Here is a 20,580-nt window from a genome sequence, read left to right as displayed (position 1 = left end):
CTTAAAAGAAAAACAATCCGATCAAGCGTTGTAAAAAAAAAAATTCATAATCCATAAGTATAAAAAAAAGAATGAAAAGTAGAAGAAGAAAAATTAACCAATCCAATTTAAAAAGTAGGAAACATTTGTAAAGATTCCATTAGTAGAAAGAAAAAAAAGAAAAAAAGATAACACTAAGTTTAATTCTGGCTTAATCTCACCACTTACTCTCTTCTGTCTTCAATTTTAATTTAACTTTGTTTTTTTTGGGGTGATCTCTAAAAATAAAAGTTTTCTCACCAATTTGACACACTTTTTCTCCTGCTTTCCTTCCGTTCTGGAGCTGTCCCAACTTCAGCAGCTTCAATGGCTCTGTCGCCGGAAAAAAGAGCTTCTCCTGGATCAATCAGGGACTTGGCGATGTCCCTGAGATCAGCAGGATGTGCCCTTTTCTATCACCTATGGGACGGTTTAGGTCCAAAAGGACCATCCAGATGCAGAGATATCGATGGATCTTGCAGTTCCAAGTTGCACGTCATATCATCGTGACGTCAGCTCCGACTTCCCTGAGTGCCAAAGAATTGACACCTTTGAACTATGGTCCTAGAGAAGACTCCTGAGAGTTCTTTGGACTGCAAGGCGATCAAACCAGTCAGTTCTAGAGGAGATCAACCCTGACTCTCTTTAGAAGGCCAGATCCTGAAGATGAGACTCAAATACTTTGGCTACCTAATGAGAAGGAAGGACTCACTGGAGAAGAGCCTAATGCTGGGAAAGATTGAGGGCGAAAGAAGAAGAGGACGACAGAGAATGAGGTGGCTGGATGGAGTCACTGAAGGCGTGAGCTTAAATGGACTCCAAAGGAAGGCAGAAGGCAGGAAGCCTGGAGAAGCATTGTCCATGGGGTCATGATGGGCCGGACACGACTTCGCAACTAACAACATAGGTAAGGCATTTGATAAAGTAGACCACAATGTACTTCTTAGTAAGATGAAACAATGTGAGAGACAGTATCATATAGGGAGGGAAGGGTGCAGGTGAGTTCCTTAAGGTTTTCCTTGGGTCCAGTGCTCTTGAACATTTTCATAAACAACCTAGATGAAGGGTTTGAAAGAATTTTCATCATATTTGCAAATGATGCAAAGCTGGGGAGGCAATATTACAACTGGAGGTTTTTAAAAAGAGATTGAACAGCCGTTCGTCTGAAATAGTATAGGGTCTCCTGCTTGAGCAGAGGGTTGAACTAGATCTCCAAAGACCCTACCATTATTCTGTTATTGCCTCCTTTGATAAAGTGACTAAATTAGTCTATCAGAGAAGTGCTATGGATATAGTATAATAAGATTTATCTGGCATGGTCTGTTTTTAACAAATCCATGCTGCTTTCTGTTAATCTTTCTGTTCATTTCTAGATGTTCACAAACCTGCTTAACTTTTCCAGGATTTCTGCAAATATTAATGTCAAGCTAATTGGTAGACTCCTTGATCTCCTTTTTTGTACACAGGAACCACATCAGCTCTTTTTCAGTCATCTAGAAGTTCCCCTCTGCTCCAGGAGTTTTTAAAGATTTTGCTCAGTGCTTCTGAGATCACATCTGCCAGGGCTTTCAGAACCCTGGAACGTAAGCCATCTAGTCTTGGTGATTTGAACTCGTGTAGAGTGGATAGGTGGTTTTTTTTTAACCATTTGTCTATTTTGACCTACATTCCTATTCTGTTTCCCACTGTGCTGCTTTTGGTAGGTCAGACTATTTTTTCTCTTTGAATGGACATAGAGGCAAAGTAGGTATTAAGTAGTTCACCTTTCTCAATGGATATCTGCCTTTCATGGCTACTGCACTGACTGAATAAGTGAATCTGTGAGGATTTCCAGGATTTCTGCAAATATTAATGTCAAGCTAATTGGTAGACTCCTTGATCTCCTTTTTTGTACACAGGAACCACATCAGCTCTTTTTCAGTCATCTAGCAGTTCCCCTCTGCTCCAGGAGTTTTTAAAGATTTTGCTCAGTGCTTCTGAGATCACATCTGCCAGGGCCTTCAGAACCCTGGAACGTAAGCCATCTAGTCTTGGTGATTTGAACTCGTGTAGAGTGGATAGGTGGTTTTTTTTTAACCATTTGTCTATTTTGACCTACATTCCTATTCTGTTTCCCACTGTGCTGCTTTTGGTAGGTCAGACTATTTTTTCTCTTTGAATGGACATAGAGGCAAAGTAGGTATTAAGTAGTTCACCTTTCTCAATGGATATCTGCCTTTCATGGCTACTGCACTGACTGAATAAGTGAATCTGTGAGAATATATTTATTTTCAGAAATATTTATTTTAAGAGCAGAGGTGGTGCAGTGGTTAGGGTGCAGTACTGCAGGCTACTTCAGCTGACCCCTAGCTGCAGTTCGGCAGTTCAAATCTCACCAGCTCAACCTTGACTCAGCCTTCTATCCTTCTGAGGTGGGTAAAATGAGGACCCAGATTGTTGGGGGCAATATGCTGACTCTGTAAATTGTTTAGAAAGGACTGTAAAAGCAGTATGAAGCGGTATATAAATCTAAGTGCAATTGCTATTTGCTTATTTATTTATTAAATCCATGCCTCCCATTTCACTATTGAAACAATTCTGGGCAACTATCCCAACATATTGAGATATGTTGATGAGACACAGCTTTATATTGCTATCCTTGATTGTTGTGCAGGGAATGCTGTTGATATGTTGGTGCCTGGAGGATGGTAAAGTATATGGCTCAAACTGCACCCAAGCAATACAGGTTGATACAATGAGTCTCCTTCAGCACCACTATATTTCTGGATAGAGATGGTACCTATTCAAGGTCAGGTTTATGATTTGAGGATTTGGACTCATGACTCCTGCTTTAGCAATAGGAGTAGGCAGTGGCCAGGGGGTGCATCATGGCTATTTCCTAACTTGCACAGAAGACCTGGTGACAGCAAAATGTACTCTACTACCACTTAGAAAGATTACTGTAATGCTATAAAACACTTTACACGGGGATACATGTAAAGAATATTCTGAAAGTACAATTGCTCCAAAAGGCAGAAACCTATGTTTTAATTGGCTCTTGATGTTTGAGCACATATTACGTCTACATTGTAGGACATGGACTGAATATTGGTTTAGCTCCAAGTACAATTTAAAGAAAGAAGTTGAACTTACTTTTCTCTTCAAGACTGTTTTCTTTCTCCGTCTTGGAAAGGTACTGATGAGAATCACTGTTTTCATTCTTTTGAGATGTAATCTATTAAAAAGTCTATGCTGAATTTTGTTTTCAGTTTTACTATGGTTCTTTGGCTTATATAATACTTTTCTGAGAATTTTCCTCAGAATTATCACATTAGAAACTTGAATTGCTTTTACTAATTAAATTTCATCCCTTGAATGTTATTTTAGAAACTGAACAATTTGAAACAAAAAATGAATTAGTATATATTAGTAAAATTTATTATATTCATGTTCAAAATATAATAATATATATTACATAATACATATATGCTTTGAGGTATGGATGCTAAAAATGTGTTGTTTTTGCTTTCAAAATACCTCACTTCAAAAGACCACAAACTCAAAGTAATGAAATAAATATGCAAAAAACCCAATCTCCAACTCACTAAGTGCAGTAAAGGTACTTCATTATTGTGTGAAAATAACATTTCTGACACCGATTTTCTGGTTCCAAGTGATGAACTAAAAATTAAGACAGAATATTAAATAAATACAGTATTTTAATAGGTAGACAAAATATTTTCCAACCAGTTTTCTTATTAATCTTGCCTTAAATTACATTTTTATTAGAAACCTTTCTTTTCAGGCATAAATTACATCCATTCTTTCAAGTATATCAAATATATTTTAAAATTTTGTGTGAAATGTATTTAAGTATGTAAATACATTTAGTTGTTCTAACAAAATAATATATACCTGAAATATTAAGGAAGATCAGTAGCTTTTTACAGAAATAGTGTTTAGCCACATTATTCCATATTTCCTGATTGAATTCTAATTTCCAGATGAATAGCATTCATTTATTTTATTATTTATTATTTTAATTTCCAAGACTATTTGGAATACCTAGCTTGACTATACTATTTTTGAAAAAGATCTTGGAATAGTAACTGATTAAAACATGAATGGTGAGGCAATATGAAATGACGTTTGGTCTAGTGATTAAAATACTGAGCAAGAAATTCAGAGACTATGAGTTCGAGTCCTGCCTTAGCCATGAAAATCAGCTAGGTGACTTTGGGCTAGTCACTCTCTCTGAGTCCAATCCACCTCACAAAGTTGGAGAAAATAGGAGAAAGATGTGTTGCATATATTCAGCTTGAGTTATTTGTAAAAATAATAAAGACAAGATTCAAATAGATAAATGAATTAAAATAATTTTCAAATAACAGAAAGTTTGTCTACTTTATATGCTTTGGTCAGACTACTAAAGAAATGAATCTTGCTTTGAGCTGAGACTTTTAAGAAGTGCTTAAAAGTCTTCTTTAGGCAGAAAAATAGAAACATAGACTCATATGGCTAGAAGGAACCTTGGAGGTCTTCTACTCCAACCTCCTGAACAAGCCAGGAAACCTTACACCATTCTGAAAAATGGATGTCTAGTCTTTTCTTGAAAACGTCCAACTCCTGGAGGCAAACTGTTTCATTGATAAATTATTCTTATTGTCAGGAAATTTCTTAGTTCCAGGCTGGACCTCTATTTCTTCTTGTCCTATTCGCAGAATAAATCTCCCCCCTTGTCTCTGCGATTACTCGCTCAACTAGAAGGCATTTGTATGTCACCCATAATTCTTGTCTTTGTTAGACTAGACATACCTAATTGCCTTAACCATACATCATATGGTTCAGCCTCCAGACCCTTGGTCATGTTTATTCCTCTTCTTTGCACTCTATCTAGAATCATAGTATCTTTTTGTATTGTGGTGACAACTATTCCAAATGTCGCCTCACTAGTGCAGTATACAACAGTACTGTCACTTCTTGTGATCTTGATAATAGCTCTCTGTTGATGCAACCAAGGACTATATTGGCTGCATTTTGCATACTGAATACTCAAAAAACTGGAAAGTATGTTCTATCAGGAGATGCTGAGAAATAGCTATATTTAATCTTGGAACAGAAAAGTGAAAGGGATCCTGAGAGTACTCTTCTAGAATCATACAATCCTTAGCTTCATAGAAAGCATATCTGAATAGAATCCTAGGGGAAAAATGAGGGATGACTGAAATAACCTCATAGAATACTCTGGTTTCTGACCATTTTCATTTTCTCACATTACTTCTAGAACCCAGGCATATATTTAAAAGAATAACACCAACAATAGGAGGTGGCAAGCTGAAGATATAAAACTTGCAGAGACATGGAAAAGGAAACAAAAATGGGAAAAAGTATATAGCTGATGTGTAGAAAAAAACAAAGAAGTGGAAGTCAGTTTATTTTGTATCAGAGGGACACTTTTAAATATCAGGCATACCCACAACATGAGAAAATTACAAAACTAATGGTGTAATCCTATACTGCACCTCTTTACTGGAATAATACAATGAGTATTATTTTTATACCCAAATCTTGGGTCTTCTATATATAACCTATTTATTTTAAACATCATTTCTTACAAACCTGCTTATATTTTCCTTTTCTTTCATAAAAAGCTTACAAGTCTGCCAGCAGTGCTGATAAAACATCTGATAACGACGTTTTAAAAGCTGCATTTCAGCTTTGAAGGCTCTCTGTAGCGTTTCTTTACTACAGTTTGGCAAACAATTTATTTCTTTTGATAGTTGCATCATCCTTTCAACAGAAATATTAGTTAATATTAATACCAAGAAATATGGACTAAATTATTTTTAAACTTTAAGAAAAATCCCCCCCCCCTTCATTTCTGTAAACTATCCCTTCAATGATGGGAACCAGTTTGGTGTAGTGGTTTCAGGCACCAGGTTGGAACTTGAAATATAGTGAGTTCTAGTCCTTAGACTTAGATACAAAGCCAGCTGGGTGACCCTGAGCCAGTCATTCTCCCTCAGTTCTAGAAGCAGGTAAGGTCAAACTACCGTATTTTTCGGAGGATAAGATGCACCAAGGTTTTGAAGAGGCAAATTAAAAAAAAGTTTTTGCACTCTGCAAACCTCCCAAAAACGGCAGTTTTTTGCAAAAACGGGCCCATTCCCCCCCCCCCTCAAAAAGGCATGAATAGCCTTTAAGGAGCTTGCAAAGTGCTGGGGGGGATGAACAAAAAACGGCCCTTTTTTGCGAAAATGGGCACATTTTTTTCATTTTAAAAAAGGGCATGGACAGCCTTTAGGAAACTTATAGAGTGCTCCTGGGGGCTGGCGGGGTAAAATTGAGCAAAAAATTGGCTGTTTTCTGCTCATTTCTGCCCTCCCCAGCACCCAGGAGCTCTCTAAAAGCTTCCTAGAGGCTATGCATGGCCATTTTGGTGAAGGGGCGGGGTTTTGGGGGGCAAAAATGATGTATTCAGTGTATAAGACGCATCCAGATTTTCAGACTCTTTTTTGAGGGAAAAAGGTCCGTCTTATACTCCGAAAAATACAGTACTTCCAAAAAACCTTACCAAGAAAACTGCAGGTTCACTTAACAACAACCACAACTGGAAATGCCAGGATTACAGTTCTTTAGCGAAACAGACATGTGATTTCTTGCGTAACAATTGCTGTGACCAAACAATGTATTCTCAATTATGATCACAGGACTATCTGTTATTTTAAAGAACATCTTTTTTAGAACATACCTGTATGGAATTTCATTCAAATCTTTGCTAGTGATATTACTCCATTCCAAAGGATCCTGGAAAAATCAATGTATAAAAAATTATGCATTTGCAAATAACTCCTAACATTAATCTCTCCATTTATTAATTTTCAATCAATCCGATATTAAGTATTTGACCGTTATGCTTTAAGATAGTCCTACAATTGTGCCATGAAAGTTTTCACTGGATTTCTTGAGAGAGTCCAGAAGAAGATAATTAAATCTATGAAATGAAACCAGGATATGTATTTAATACTGTTTGCCAGAATTAAAATTACTAGAGAAACAGATTCCTTACCACACTTCAATTTGGGAGGCATAGCACGTGAAGAGGAGAAAGGAAAAACTGTTGAAATGTATTTTAATGTATAATAATTACTACTTATACAGTAGGTAATTTATATTACCTACGGTACTTTACAGATATTTAAAACAAATATAATTAGCATCTATAAAATGAATATGACCAAGGTCTTCCTCTTAAAAATCAATCAGACCTCTAATGCTTCTCCATCACACTGGGGGGGGGAGGGGGGGAGAAAGGGAAAATTTTGTATTACAGCATTATTCCAAAGCTGTTCTGAGCAAAAGTTTATACCATCACACCAGCTTATGCAACATTTTACCCAGAATTATTAGAAGTGCAAGGAAATTAATTGGTAAATAAAGCTGTCCAGCATTTTTCAATTACCTCAGAGTTTGATTTCCATCCATGTTTTGTAGCATCACTAGTAATGCAATCTTCCAACGTATCAGATATTGCTACTTGTGAGTCAATCATCTCCACATTGCCAGGGATACATGACCAGTCTGTATTGCAGCCAACACTTCTATAGTCAGCTATTGCAGGCATTATTTCTGAATCTTGTGCCAACCATTCCCTGGGCCTACATTTACTCATCATTGTTATCACAGTGTTTTGTGCCTTAGATGCCATTGGACTTTTAACATTAATGGCACGACTTGTTGTAAAACTAGCTCTAAAGTCAGCAGTTGCATCAATAGCTTGGTTAATTGGACTTTGAAGGTTTTTACGAGATTCATGGTATGTATTTGTGATGCATTTCAAGTCTGTACTAGAAAAATTCTCAATGCAATTTTCATGTTCACAGGAACTGTAGATGGAGGTTTTTATATCATTATTAACTATAACTGATGGTTTGTAGGCAAATGTATTTGAATCTTCTGTATAATGAGAAACCTGAGAAAAAGGTAGTAACCTTCTCTCCTGGCATAATATATTTGGATTTCCAGTTTTATTTAGAAAATCATTTTTTTTAAGTATTTCTTTAGTAGTAGCAGTAATAGATTTCAGTGTGGTATCACTAAGAACTTTTACTTTAATCTTTTCTTCTATCTCAGCTTTGCTAGCTAAAAATAATTTTGAATTATTCTTTTTTTTATTAACTTTAATATGAGATGAATCTTTAACAACACTATAAGACGTGCTAAGACTCTCATTTCTTTTTTCACCTAAGGTTATATGCTGGTTCTGTGTACAACTGACATCTTGAAACATCTGGGGGAATGTTGATATTTCATTGCCATTATAATGGTCCTTAACAACACAACTTGATGTAGAAAATGTATTTTCAGGTTTGTCCAATGGCTGCTGATCTGTAACATTACTTTCATTTACCATTTCCTTTTCTTGAAAACTTTCTGAATTATCTGTTTTCTGCCTATATGAACAGACACAATCAATATAATCCTGTTCTTCAGCACTGTGATATTCTAACTGAGAGTCATCATCAAAATAATTGCATTTGTATGCACTCTCATTCTTAAAATAGGAGAAATCTGTATTAATATTTATTTCATTTGTAGTTTCTACTGCACTTGAAGTATTGTGTTGCTGTTTATGGACATACGTAAATTCTTCTTTAACTGATGAAATTAGGTTTTCTTTTGATAAATTTAAACATGAGGCATCTAAGTAACATGACTGGCTCGAAATGGAATACTCAACTCCCATTTGAAGATCACTACAGTTATTATCAACCTTGTGTTTTTGGAAACATGTTGCCTCTTGTGATACATTCAGGATGGATGAAATATCTGCATCTTTTTCGACTCTGCATTTTCTACATTCCATGATCCCAGTCTCAGGGTAGTTATTTGAAACAATTACCCAAATGGCAACTTTATTAAATGTATTTTCTTAAAACTACTTCAGAGAGGACGGGATTTAACTATTGCTTTTTCACCTGTTTGAAGGAAAGATACATAAATTATTATTATTAAATTAGATTAGTATTTTGTGAATAACTGGATTTTGTTAATTAAGCTCATACAGAAACAATCAGAATAGCCAGGAGACCAGGTATAGAGCAAGACTAATTAATTGGAGGTTTTTCTTTCTAAGCTTCTAAGCATAATTACTTTACATTTAGGATTTTAATATATAGTTCCTGAAGCCTTAAGCATGATGTTTAATGAGTTCTGTTTTAGAATTATTTTATAATTTCATAAAAGTTTGAAACATTTTTTTCCAGAATGTACTTACAATAAGCTAAATATAACTAAAGTTAATTTTATAACCTTTATAATGTAACTAAATTTATATCTGCAAAATAACAAAAGATCACAAATCCTCTGAAGATAAAGATTTAACTCAACTGAAGGAATTTTAAAAATCAAGCATGTCTTCTACTTTGCAATCTATCGTTATACATTTCAGAATCAACATCGCCATAGTAACTGCTTTCCAAAAACAGGTAAGAAGGAAGAGACCTGTCAGGCCTGGAGTTATATTCCTTTTAGAATCTTTGGCCTGCCACACTTTCTCTCTCTTTCTTTACTATGCTGTTTCATTAGTGGGCAATTGGGAGGGGGGGAATAGTAAGGAGTAGAATTGTGGAATGTGTTGTTGTCATTCCTTTCTAGAAATCAAGGTCATCTTTTGTCTCCGCACCTCTGCATCTGACTGGAACTAGATGGGTGGAAATGCCAGCGTGACCATGTGATGGATTTATGGGTGTGGGGATTAGATCATGAACTTTCAACTGGGTGGAATCCCAGGAAGCTTTTAGATTTGGGATTCTACAGTTGCGCCAACATGTCTGTCTTAATAAATTGGAACTTTAAGGATAGCTCTGCTTTGGACTCTGATTTAATTCTGCATGATATTTGGAATGCTGACAAGACTGTGGCTAGTGCAGTTGATGTATCTATACTCACAGGACTATATTCAGATAAGCAGTCTGTTGAAAAAACAAAAGTAGTTTAAAATAAGTAAATCTTGAATAAAATTTAAAATTTTTACTGTGACCACTGACCAGTAGTAGAGTAAAACTTCATTTCAAAAATTATAAACTGAAATAAAAGGATTAAGAGGAACAGAAAAGGGAATGTGAATATATAAATATCCAATGCAAATATAAATAAAATGAGCTAAATAGCAGTAGCGCTCTTATTGTGTTTCTCTGAAAAGACCTATCCCAAAAATAAGACCTAGTCTGGTTTTTTAAAAGCATGGGCCTAATATAAGCCCTAATCCCCCCACAAAAAAAGCCCTAGCAAAGGCTGTGGACATGTTGCTCTTAGCTGGACTGCTCCTGCCGGGCGCAGACCTCCGAGGGCGAGGTCTGCCAATAGAGTTCTTCCCCACCGCAGGGCAGGGAGGGGCGCAGCCTGAAGGCGATGGCAGGTGAGGTGGCATGGCTCCACCAGTGACCGTTGGTGAAGGGGCCCTGGCAGGCCAGCAGGAACAGCCCAGCCAAGAGCAGGGCAAGGCTAGCAGCAGCAGGTACGGGACGGGCGGTTGACGGAGGCTGTGGAGGCCTCCAGTCTTACAATCCTGTGCAGGGAAGGTGAAGGTTTGCTCTGGAGGTTTAGCAGAGCGTTGCACTGGGAGGACTCCGCCATGGGGATCCCGCATTCCCCGCAGTCTGGAATCACCCCCGGAGCCAAGAAGATTGGGGGGGATTGCTTTGCATGGCTTGCATTGCACGGCATACCAGTAGCATTAAGTTGCACGTCTTGCCCGCCTTTCCAATGCAAGGTTGTAGGCCGGTGGCTCGGCGACCAGGGAAGACAGGGTTTGAGGGTGCAAAGAAAGAAGGGCCAATCTCCCCCTCCCCCCTCCGTCCCACTGCAATCCTAACATGCCTCATGGCCTTCTACTACATCGTAGCAGCAGCCTGAGCAAGACCCAAGCTCCAGTGTCTCAGCAGCAGCAGAGCTAGCAGGTAGGGTGGGCAGAGGCCAGGGTGTGCCAAGAGTTTGGCCCGCAGCAGCTGCGGGCAAGCAGATGGTGGGGCAGAGAGGGCTGGGCTGGCAGTAGCAGCGCTCCCACTCCTGTCAGCCCCCACGTGTCAGGCCTGTAGTTATGTTCCTTTTAGGATCTTTGGCCTGCCACACTTTCTATTATTTTCCTATGCTGTTTCATTAGTATAGTAATTGGGAGGGGGGAATAGAAAGGAGTAGAATTGTGGAATGTTTTGTTGTCATTCTTTCTAGAAGCTCAAGGTCATCTTTTGTCTCCGCACCTCGACACCTGACCGGAAGTAGAGGGGTGTAGATGCCAGCATGGAAGATGAAGATTGGACCATGTGATGGGATTATGGGTGTGGGAATAAGATCATGAACTTTCAACTGGGTGGAATTCCAGGAAGAAAATCAGAGTTGGAATTCCACAGACATGCTAACATGCCTGTATGATTAAATTGGAACTTTAAGGATGATTCTGCCTTGGTCTCTGATTGATTTCATGCATGGTATTTAGAATGCTGACACTACGCTCATTGCCTCCTGTATGTCAAAAAAAAGACATCCCCCAAAATAAACCCCAGTGCTTATTTTCGGGCCCAAAACAATATAAGACTGGGTCTTATTTTCGGGGAAACAAGGTATATATCACTTCATAGCACTTTACAGCACTCTCTATGCAGTTTACAGAGTCAGCATATTTCCCCCAGCAATCTGGGTCCCCATTTTACCAATCTCGGAAGGAAGAATAAATCAACCTTGAGCCAATCAGGATCAAACACCTGGCAGTGAGCAGAGTCAGCCTGCAATACTGCATTATAACCACTGCACCACCATGACTTATATCAGTGTGGTCAATAGGAAACTAAGCAAAAAAAGGCTCTCATAAAGTGAAAAATCTCCCAGTAATGGGACAAATGATAATTTTGTATGTTTATATGATAGACATCACATAGCGTATAGACATAATTTCATCCTACTTTCTGTATGCAAATCAATTTAGGCTATGAACACATAGAGAGCCTCGAATGTACCTAACTAAAGAAATTTAGCATCCCTCTCCTTGACCAATTTGCAACATCAGCATAAATTAAAATGAAGGGAATTCCTTCAATTTAGAATAAAATAGAATAGAATAACAGATTTGAAAGGGACATTGGAGGTCTTCTAGTCCAACCCCTTGCTCAGGCAGGAAACCCTATACCACTTCAGATAAATGGTTATCCAACATCTTAAAAACTTCCAGTGTTGGAGCATTCACAACTTCTGGAGGCAAGTTTTTCCACTGGTTAATTGTTCTGTCAGGAAATTTCTCCTTAGCTCTAAATTGCTTTTCTTCTTGACCAGTTTCCACCCATTGCTTCTTGTCCTACCCTCAGGTGCTTTGGAGAATAGCTTGACTTCCTCTTCTTTGTGGCATCCGCTGAGACAATTGGAATACTGCTATTATGTCTCCCCGGGTCCTTCTTTTCATTAAACTAGACATACCCAGTTCCTGCAATATATAACTAACTATAACTAACTATATAATAATATATAAGTATAATACATAAATTCTGCGACGAAAACTTAAGAGTCTTTTCTTATCAACTGCAACCCTTTTTGTTTTCCACAAGAGTTTTCCTCATTTCTCCTAATAGCTGTGTATGTGCTTCCACAAGCTTGTGTAACAAGGCATTACGAACTCTAGCTGATCAGATTATGAAGGCAAAAGCCAAATACCCAGATTCACTGGCCATTATTCTAGGTGATTTCAACAAAGGTAACTTAAGGGAAGAGCTTCCAAAATATTTTCAGCATGTCAATTGTCCCACCAGATGCAAGAATACTTTAGACCAGGGTTGTCCAAACTTTTGGCAAGGAGGGCCATATTTGGTGAGATGAAAATGTGTGGGGCCAACCATTCAGCCTGACATTCTTTGAATCATTAACATTAAATGCAAATGAACTATTTTATGAAAGACTAAACAAATAACTCTGGTGGGGAGAAGAGGCTGCAGGCCACTCGAAATTTGAAAACTGGCTACAATTAGCCCCCAGGCCAGACTTTGGACATGCCTGCTTTAGACCATTACTACACAACACTAAAACGATGCTTATTGGTTCTTACCACAAACACAAGTCCTTCTTGCTTCAAATACTCCACTATCATCCCTGTGCCAAAGAAGCCCTCCATCAAGGAACTGAATGACTACAGACCAATTGCTCTAACATCTGTAGCTATGAAAACCTTTGAAAGGCTAGTGACGTCCCACTTGAAAACCATCACAGATCCGCTGTTAGACCCCCTGCAATTTGCATACCGAGCAAATAGATTGACAGATGATGCTGTTAATATGGCTCTGTACTACATCCTACAACATCTTGAATCTCCAAAAACCTACGCAAGGGTCCTCTTTGTAGACTTTAGTTCAGCATTCAATACCATCAGACTGGACATTCTTGTAACTAAACTAAATCAGCTAGCGGTACCTGAACACACTTGTAAGTGGATCAAAGCTTCCTAACAGACAGGAAGCAACAGGTGAAGCTAGGCAAAATCACATCAGATACCTGTACAATTAGCACAGGAGCCCCCCAGGGCTATGTGCTCTCTCCACTTCTCTTCTCTCTCTAAACCAATGACTGCATCTCAAACAATCCATCTGTTAAACTACTAAGTTTGCAAATGATACAACAGTGATTGGTCTCATTCGAGACAATGATGAAACCACATAGAGATGGGAGGTTGAACAACTAGCATCATTGTGCAACAGGAACAATCTGGAACCGATTGTTCCGGTTGCACAAAACCATAGAAATGGTGGCAGACTTTAGGAGGAAACCCTACCATACTACCATCTCTTATAATACTAGACAACAGTATCAACAGTAGATACCTTCAAATTTCTAGGTTCTATCATATTTCAAGAGCTAAAATGGACATCTAACATCAAAAACGTCATCAAAAAAGCACAACAAAAAATGTTCTTTCTGCACCAACCCAGGAAGCTCAAACTGCCCAAGGAGCTGCTGATACAGTTCTACAGAGGAATTATTGAGTCTGTCATCTGCATCTCTATAACTGTCTGGTTTGGTTCTGCAACCCAACAAGATAGACACAGACTTCAGAGGATAATCAGAACTGCAGAAAAAACAATTACTGCCAACCTGCCTTCCATTGAAGACCTGTACACTGCACGAGTCAAAGAGGGCTGTGAAAATATTTACAGATCCCTTGCATCTTTGACATAAATTGTTTCAATTCCTACCCTCAAAACGACACTATAGAGCACTGCACACCAAGACAACTAGACACAAGAACATTTTTTCCCAAATGCCATCACTCTGCTAAACAAATAATTCCCTCCCAATGTCAAACCAATTCACTAAGGCTACATTACGACTATTAGTCTTCTCATCATTCCTATCACCCAATCTCCTCCCACTTATGACCAGGACTGTAAATTTGTTGCTTGTATCCTTATGATTTATATTTATATTGATTGTTTCCTGATTGCTTATTTGTAACCTATGACTATCATTAAGTGTTGTACCTTATGATTCCTGACAAATGTATCTTGTCTTTTTACATACACTGAGAGCATATGCACCAAAGACAAATTCCTTGTGTGTCCAATCACACTTGGCCAATAAAGAATTCACTTCACTTCATTTCTATTTTGCAACCATTCTTCATAAATTTTAGCCTCCAGTCCCCTAATCATCTTTGTTGCTCTTCTCTGCACTCTTTCCAGAGTCTCAACATCTTTTTTTTTGAGGAGAGATTTGAGGAGAGATTTGCTAATACAATTTAGTCAAGTTGATGTCTTCCAAGTATCTTGGATTAAATTTCATCTCCCTAATCAGCAACACTATTGGATTTAAGTTTATAGCCAGATATCATTAAGTTAAGGAAAGCTGACCGCTAAGGCATGCAACTTTGGATCTTTGCCATGGTCAATCAAATTCCAGTATTCTTACATACACACTTTAAAAAATGTACTTTATGTATGTATATATATCCCAGTGTTATAATTTTTTAAAATAACCAAGGCAGCAAACATACCTAATACTACTTTTGTCTATTTCTACAATAACCTTGGGAGCTGGCCCAAAGTTACACAGCTGGCTTTCATGTCTAAAGAAGGAATTCATGGTCTATTGAATGGGTATCAAACTCATGGCATCACATTGCTGGTACATGACATTTCATTTATGTGAAATGAAATGCCTGTGTGTGACGCATCTAGCCTCTGGTCTACTGGTTTCTAGGCTGATTCCTTAATTGCTAGACCAAACTGTCAGTACTTAAAGATTTCATATTCAAACCATACTCCCCATGGGAGTTTAGCTTTATTATATATTATATGTTTTCTGTATAACATGTGTAATCCAATGGTGGGATTACATTTTTTTAGAATTAAGGAGAAATTTCCTGACAGTGAGAACAATTAATCAGGGGACCGGCTTGCCTCCAGAAGATGTGGGTGCTCCATCACTGGAGGCTTTCAAGAAAAGATTGAACAGTCATTTGTCCAGAATGATATAGAGGCTGTTGCTAGAGGAGAGGGTTGGAGTAAAAGACCACCCAAGAACCCATTCAACACATTATTCTGTATTCCAGCAATTTTCAGCATATTTCTGTTAGTATAAAATAGTCTGAACAGATCAGGATCATGTTGCTCTTATTAAGTGGTTGTAAAACATATTTTACTTACTTTAAATTATTTCTTGGTCATAAATATTGTGATACTTACCAGTAAAGATGCTTAAGATCATTCCAATATAGTATTCAAGTAGTAAATCAGTTATTACTCAACAATGTAAACTTTTACTCCAATGAAACACAAGACAGACTGTAATTTAATCTTCTAAGCCTTAGAAAAGTACTGTAATAGCAGACAATTTTTATTAGTATCAATTTGTCTTCGCACTACAATCAAGGCCTACATTGCAATTTAAGCTCCTCTCAAAAGCTTCTAAAAGATAACATTTCTCCTAAACCTTAAGGTACATACACTTTGTCACGGTTTGCCTTTTCTAAATCAAGCAAATGGTTGAAAATACTGGTGAAGCCTTTAGAAGAACATAAGGCTTGAAGCAGTATCTTACACATTTCAGAAATAGGCTTAGTAAGAGATATCTCATAAATACAATCTGGGCCATAGACAGCAGACTAACGTTTTTTCAGCCATGGCGAACCACGATGTACCAAAGCGAAGCAATTTAACCAAAGTTACCTTCCGGGAAAGGCTTACTAAAATTCGTGATGTGTTTCCTTTCTTATGCACGTCATTCACAACTACTTCAACTTCCGATAACAACGTCCCTTAAATGTCCCCTCATGCGGTAGCACACTTCAAGAGCAAAAGGGAAAGTTTAGAAATCTGGCAAAGGGCAGGTCCAGCAGAAACAATCTTAATTGAAACGTTCTAACTCTGAACAAAAACAGCCCAACGGCTGAAATCTCCCACGTGCCTCACTTGTTCATTTTATGAAGGACGTTCGTCTTCAGTCAAAACGTTATCGGCTGATTTCTTCTCCCCCGTGGATTGGTGCAGAAGGAGCTCGTGCTCTATGGAATTAAAATATTCATCAAGCGTGACGGATTTGATATCCGGCTTGTGGGCGTGTCCTCGCTTGTTCTGTTACTGTATTTCTCGCTAGTGTGGGCACCGTTGGTATTAGTAACACAGCGAAATCTATTATGAAAGTTAGTTCTTCTGGAATAAGTGTCCAAACAGAAATGAGAAACTTCCTGACAGAACTATGAAACAGCTTGCCTTCAGAAGTTGTTGAGTGCTCCATCATTGGAGGGTTTTAAGAAGAGATTGGGCAACCATTTATCTGAAAAAGTATAGGGTCTCTATTTGAGCAAGGGGTTAGACTAAAAGACCTTCAAAATCCCTTCTACCTCTGTTATTCTAATAAAATAAACTTTCCTGATGGTGCAATAAAGAATGATAATTATGGGAATGGAAGTGAATAGGAACCCCTTTCAGGAAAGTGGCAGTCGCCACAAATATTGCACAATTGTTTGAAGCAGGGACCATTTAGACAATCCCGAACTAAGACTTATGGACAAACAGTGTATAACTTTTTAATTAAAAAATACCATTTGCTGCAAACAATTACCACATTCATGGAGACCAGTAAAATGAATATGACTATAGAGAGGGGAAATGTTTGGCTTTTTAAATCTTTAGTTTACTCTTTCTGGCAATTGACACAATCCTCTACTGTCTCCAAAACACTTCACATTGTAGAATTCTTTTAAGCAGAATTTCTTTTAAGCTTTTTATGTTCCTGTTGTCTTGCAACTTTTTTTAAAAAATGGGAAAGGGATAGTAAAACAAAACACTGATAGATAACTAAAAAAAGAAAACAGAAAGATGCGAAAAGCAAGACAAAATAGAATGAAGAAAAAAGAGAAAGCTTTATAGATATAGAAATTATAGAATTTATTATAGAAAATAGTTTATTAAATACAAAACCAATCCACCTGAAATCACAGAATGTGCCCATTGTGAAAAGTGAATGATACAGTCATACTTCTGATTAATTTTGGAATTGTTAGGGCAATGAGAAGGCAGACTCTGGCTTAATGCAACAACAGCTCTTCATACAGTCAAGTATGTAAATCCAGCAACAGTTCGGTCTGACAGCTCTCCTTTTATAGGGAGCTGTCAGACCTCTTAACCAATCAGATTAAACCTCTGTTCCTGCCTGAACAGAGGACCGGAGTGGAAACCATAGTATAGTGTTAATATCTAACACCCCTCCCCTCTTGGTCGGGATGTTCCTATTGGTCACATAGTCCTTGAGGTAGGCGGGTCTTTGTTTCGCTCTACCAGACCTGCGCAGTTCATTTGGAACTGGTTCTTCAGGCAGGTCGGACAGACCTGTCTGCTCTCCAGCTCCGCTCTGTGGAACCTGCTGGAACTTACCCCAGGCCACTGCTGGAGTTCCCTGGCTTTGCTCGCATGGAGCTCGCTGTGGGCCTGCAACAAATTCAGATACGTTTTCCGGACTTTGCGGGTTTGAGCTGTCTGTGGAAGGAGTGAATGTTTGCTCCTTTTGGGTAGGGCCTTGGCTGCTTCATTCTGGAATTTTGTCTGGTGCCCTAAGATTGGAGTGGGAGAGGCGACCACGGAGTTGGTCAATATGCCTCCTCCAATTTCTACCATCCTCTATGTCACTGCGTTAATTGGTTTGCTAGCTGCGATGAAGATTAACTGTGCTGAAGATTAACTGCGCAGGTCAGAGTTCTTATCTGCAAGTGATTTAGTGCGCCTGCTCCTTCACATTCCTTAACTTTCTCTTCTGATCTTCTGTTTGCTTGCCAGGAGGCAGGCACATAGCCCTTGCCAAAATGTAGTTAATTGAGTTAGCACTTTTGTATTTTTATTTTCTTTTATATTAAAAATGTTTTCATTAGATCTTGCTTTGGGTTTATTTTCGCTTATTCAAAAGTATGGTAGAAGGAATGCCAAGATCCTCACCTCCTTAATTCAGGGCGGAATTCACACCCTAACAAATGGTAACAGAGGTTGGTTATATAATTTATGGCTTTCTCCTTGTTAATTACTTTCCAAGAGATAAGTGTAATAGGCTAATTAGAGAGGATGATTTAACAACTGAGGAACGTTTGAATCATTTTCTAATTTAATTTATTTAATGTAATTTAATTAGATTTCTAGACCGCCCCCTCTCCCCGGAGGGACTCAAGATAGGGACTAAGATGCCTAAGAAAAAAAAGAAACCGAAAGATTTCTCTTCAAGACATTCTGATCGCTCCCTCCCCTCTGATGGAGAAGCAAAAAGCATTTAATGCTGGCTTCCAAGCTTTCAAATGCCGATAGCTTCAGCAACCGGACTGGGTGAAGACCTGCTATGGGAGAAAGATCTCAACAAGATGGATCTGCTGCTCCAGAAGATGAAGCATCCAGACTGAGGTCAGTGATACTCCCTACTGATTATGCATGCTCCCAAATGACTAGAGATTTTGAAACCCTCAGCGCTAGGCCAAAGCTCCCACACACAAGGAGATATGTATGATTCTCCCCAAAACTCTGAGCAAGCTATGGAAAGCTATCGTAATCATATAGAATTTTTTGAACGCCAGCTTTTTCAGGCCAAAATAGATTATGCAGCACTAGAGGCAAATAAGAAGGGTTTTCCTATCTTTCAAATTTCTGAAAACACCATTTTGCCTTCTTCTCCAAAGCCTAAGACACACACCCTGGAGGATATTGTGTCAGGCAAATCAGAACAGAGAGATGTGCACACGTCACAATTGTCACATGATTTCTTTTGTTCTCCAATGGCCCATGCCACGAAGGCAGAAATATTGCAGCCAAGAGATGTGGCTGCAGCGCCATCTCCTGGTGGGAATAATTTACTACAGAAAGCAGATTACTCATATATTCAGGCTGCAAGGCAAAAAATGCCTTCTCAGACCCAATTTTCAGCACCTCCTGATGGTGCACGTGCCTTCTCAGATGGAACACAACAATAATGCAGCAAAGGCAGATACCTGCCCCCCAAGCAAGCCATGTTAATTTTGCTGCCCAAACACCAGCTCCAGCTGTAACACACCAACCACAGGTTAGATTACAGCGACCCCTGGTGCAACAACCAGCTCCAGCTGTAGGGCAACAGCAAGCATTTCAAATGCACATCCCTCAACAAGCATTCTTTGCTCCTCTATTGACTAGTGAGTCCAAATTAAGATGTCAGGACAAAATTATAAAGCCTGGGTCAGTGAGATTTCAGTTTTGCTTCGCAGAGAAGGTACCCATTGTATGGTGTTTAATCCTCCTGCCCAGCCATGGACTCCTGCAATAAGAGACTTAGACACTAAAGCTTGCACAACATTATTAATGTCCATGGAAACTGAACTGCAGGTTATTTTTTCGCCTAATGCAACAGCCCAACAAATTTGGGCCCATTTGGAAGATTGCTACAGGCCGTTTCAATTGAACCTTCATGTTTGCTCATGTCTGAGTTCCATGGTTCGAAGTTGAAACCTGGTGAACAAATTGGTGGACATTTGACCAAACTGAAAGAAATGAGAAAAGAATTGAGAGAAAGAGGCCATTTTATTGATGATGTTCAAATGATCAGCATTATCATTAACTCATTGAATTATGAATGGAAAGATGCCATTGCAAAGATTAACCATGTGCCTATTGCTCAACACACAGTAGATAATGTTTGCAGACTTTTAATTGAAGAAGGATCACTTATGTTAGCCACACCGCATTTACGAGGGCCACCAGCGTCAAGAGCTCCAGTGAGACGTCCCTTCCGAGGAAGAGCCTACACTCCAAGGATGCCAAGATGCTACATCTGCAACCATATGGGACATGACACCCGGGATTGTCCCCAACGAGTTCCAGCTCCTGTCACATACCAGCCCAGAGGAACAGACTCCAGAGGTGGAGGTAGAGGCGGAAGACAATGTCGTCGTGGTCCAAGGCGTGATCTGCAAGCTCCACTCACAACATTGGCCTTAACCAACGATCCACAACCTGATTCAGAGTACGACAGATGGCTTCTGTGGACTTTGGATAGTGGAGCAGCTTTACACGTTACCTACAGAAAGGAAATCTTCACAGA

At 38.7% G+C, this 20,580-nt stretch overlaps 1 protein-coding gene across 7 annotated transcripts in view; it reads right to left on the bottom strand.

Annotated features, from left to right (window-relative positions):
* The window catches only part of RBM44 (RNA binding motif protein 44), a 164,570-nt gene extending 148,037 nt beyond the window's left edge, over positions 1-16,533 (bottom strand). For 4 of the 7 annotated variants that reach the window (XM_081967047.1, XM_081967046.1, XM_081967048.1 and 1 more), the window contains exons 1-7: positions 16,443-16,533; positions 16,200-16,316; positions 7,460-8,975; positions 6,749-6,804; positions 5,617-5,787; positions 3,603-3,678; positions 3,151-3,232 (exon numbers count right to left, since the gene is read on the bottom strand). In XM_081967047.1, coding sequence (XP_081823173.1) covers positions 3,151-3,232; positions 3,603-3,678; positions 5,617-5,787; positions 6,749-6,804; positions 7,460-8,863 — 1,789 coding nt within the window. In that variant the 5' untranslated portion in view covers positions 8,864-8,975; positions 16,200-16,316; positions 16,443-16,533. The other 3 variants (XM_081967049.1, XM_081967050.1, XM_081967051.1) reach the window with 3 other exon arrangements.
* Positions 16,534-20,580: the final 4,047 nt, after the last annotated feature.

Source organism: Natrix helvetica (genome assembly GCF_964273705.1).
Source record: "Natrix helvetica genome assembly, chromosome: 1".
Taxonomy (NCBI): Eukaryota; Metazoa; Chordata; class Lepidosauria; order Squamata; family Natricidae; genus Natrix; species Natrix helvetica.
The sequence above is the reverse complement of the archived record's forward strand: the minus strand, read 5'-3'. Positions and strand labels throughout refer to the sequence as shown.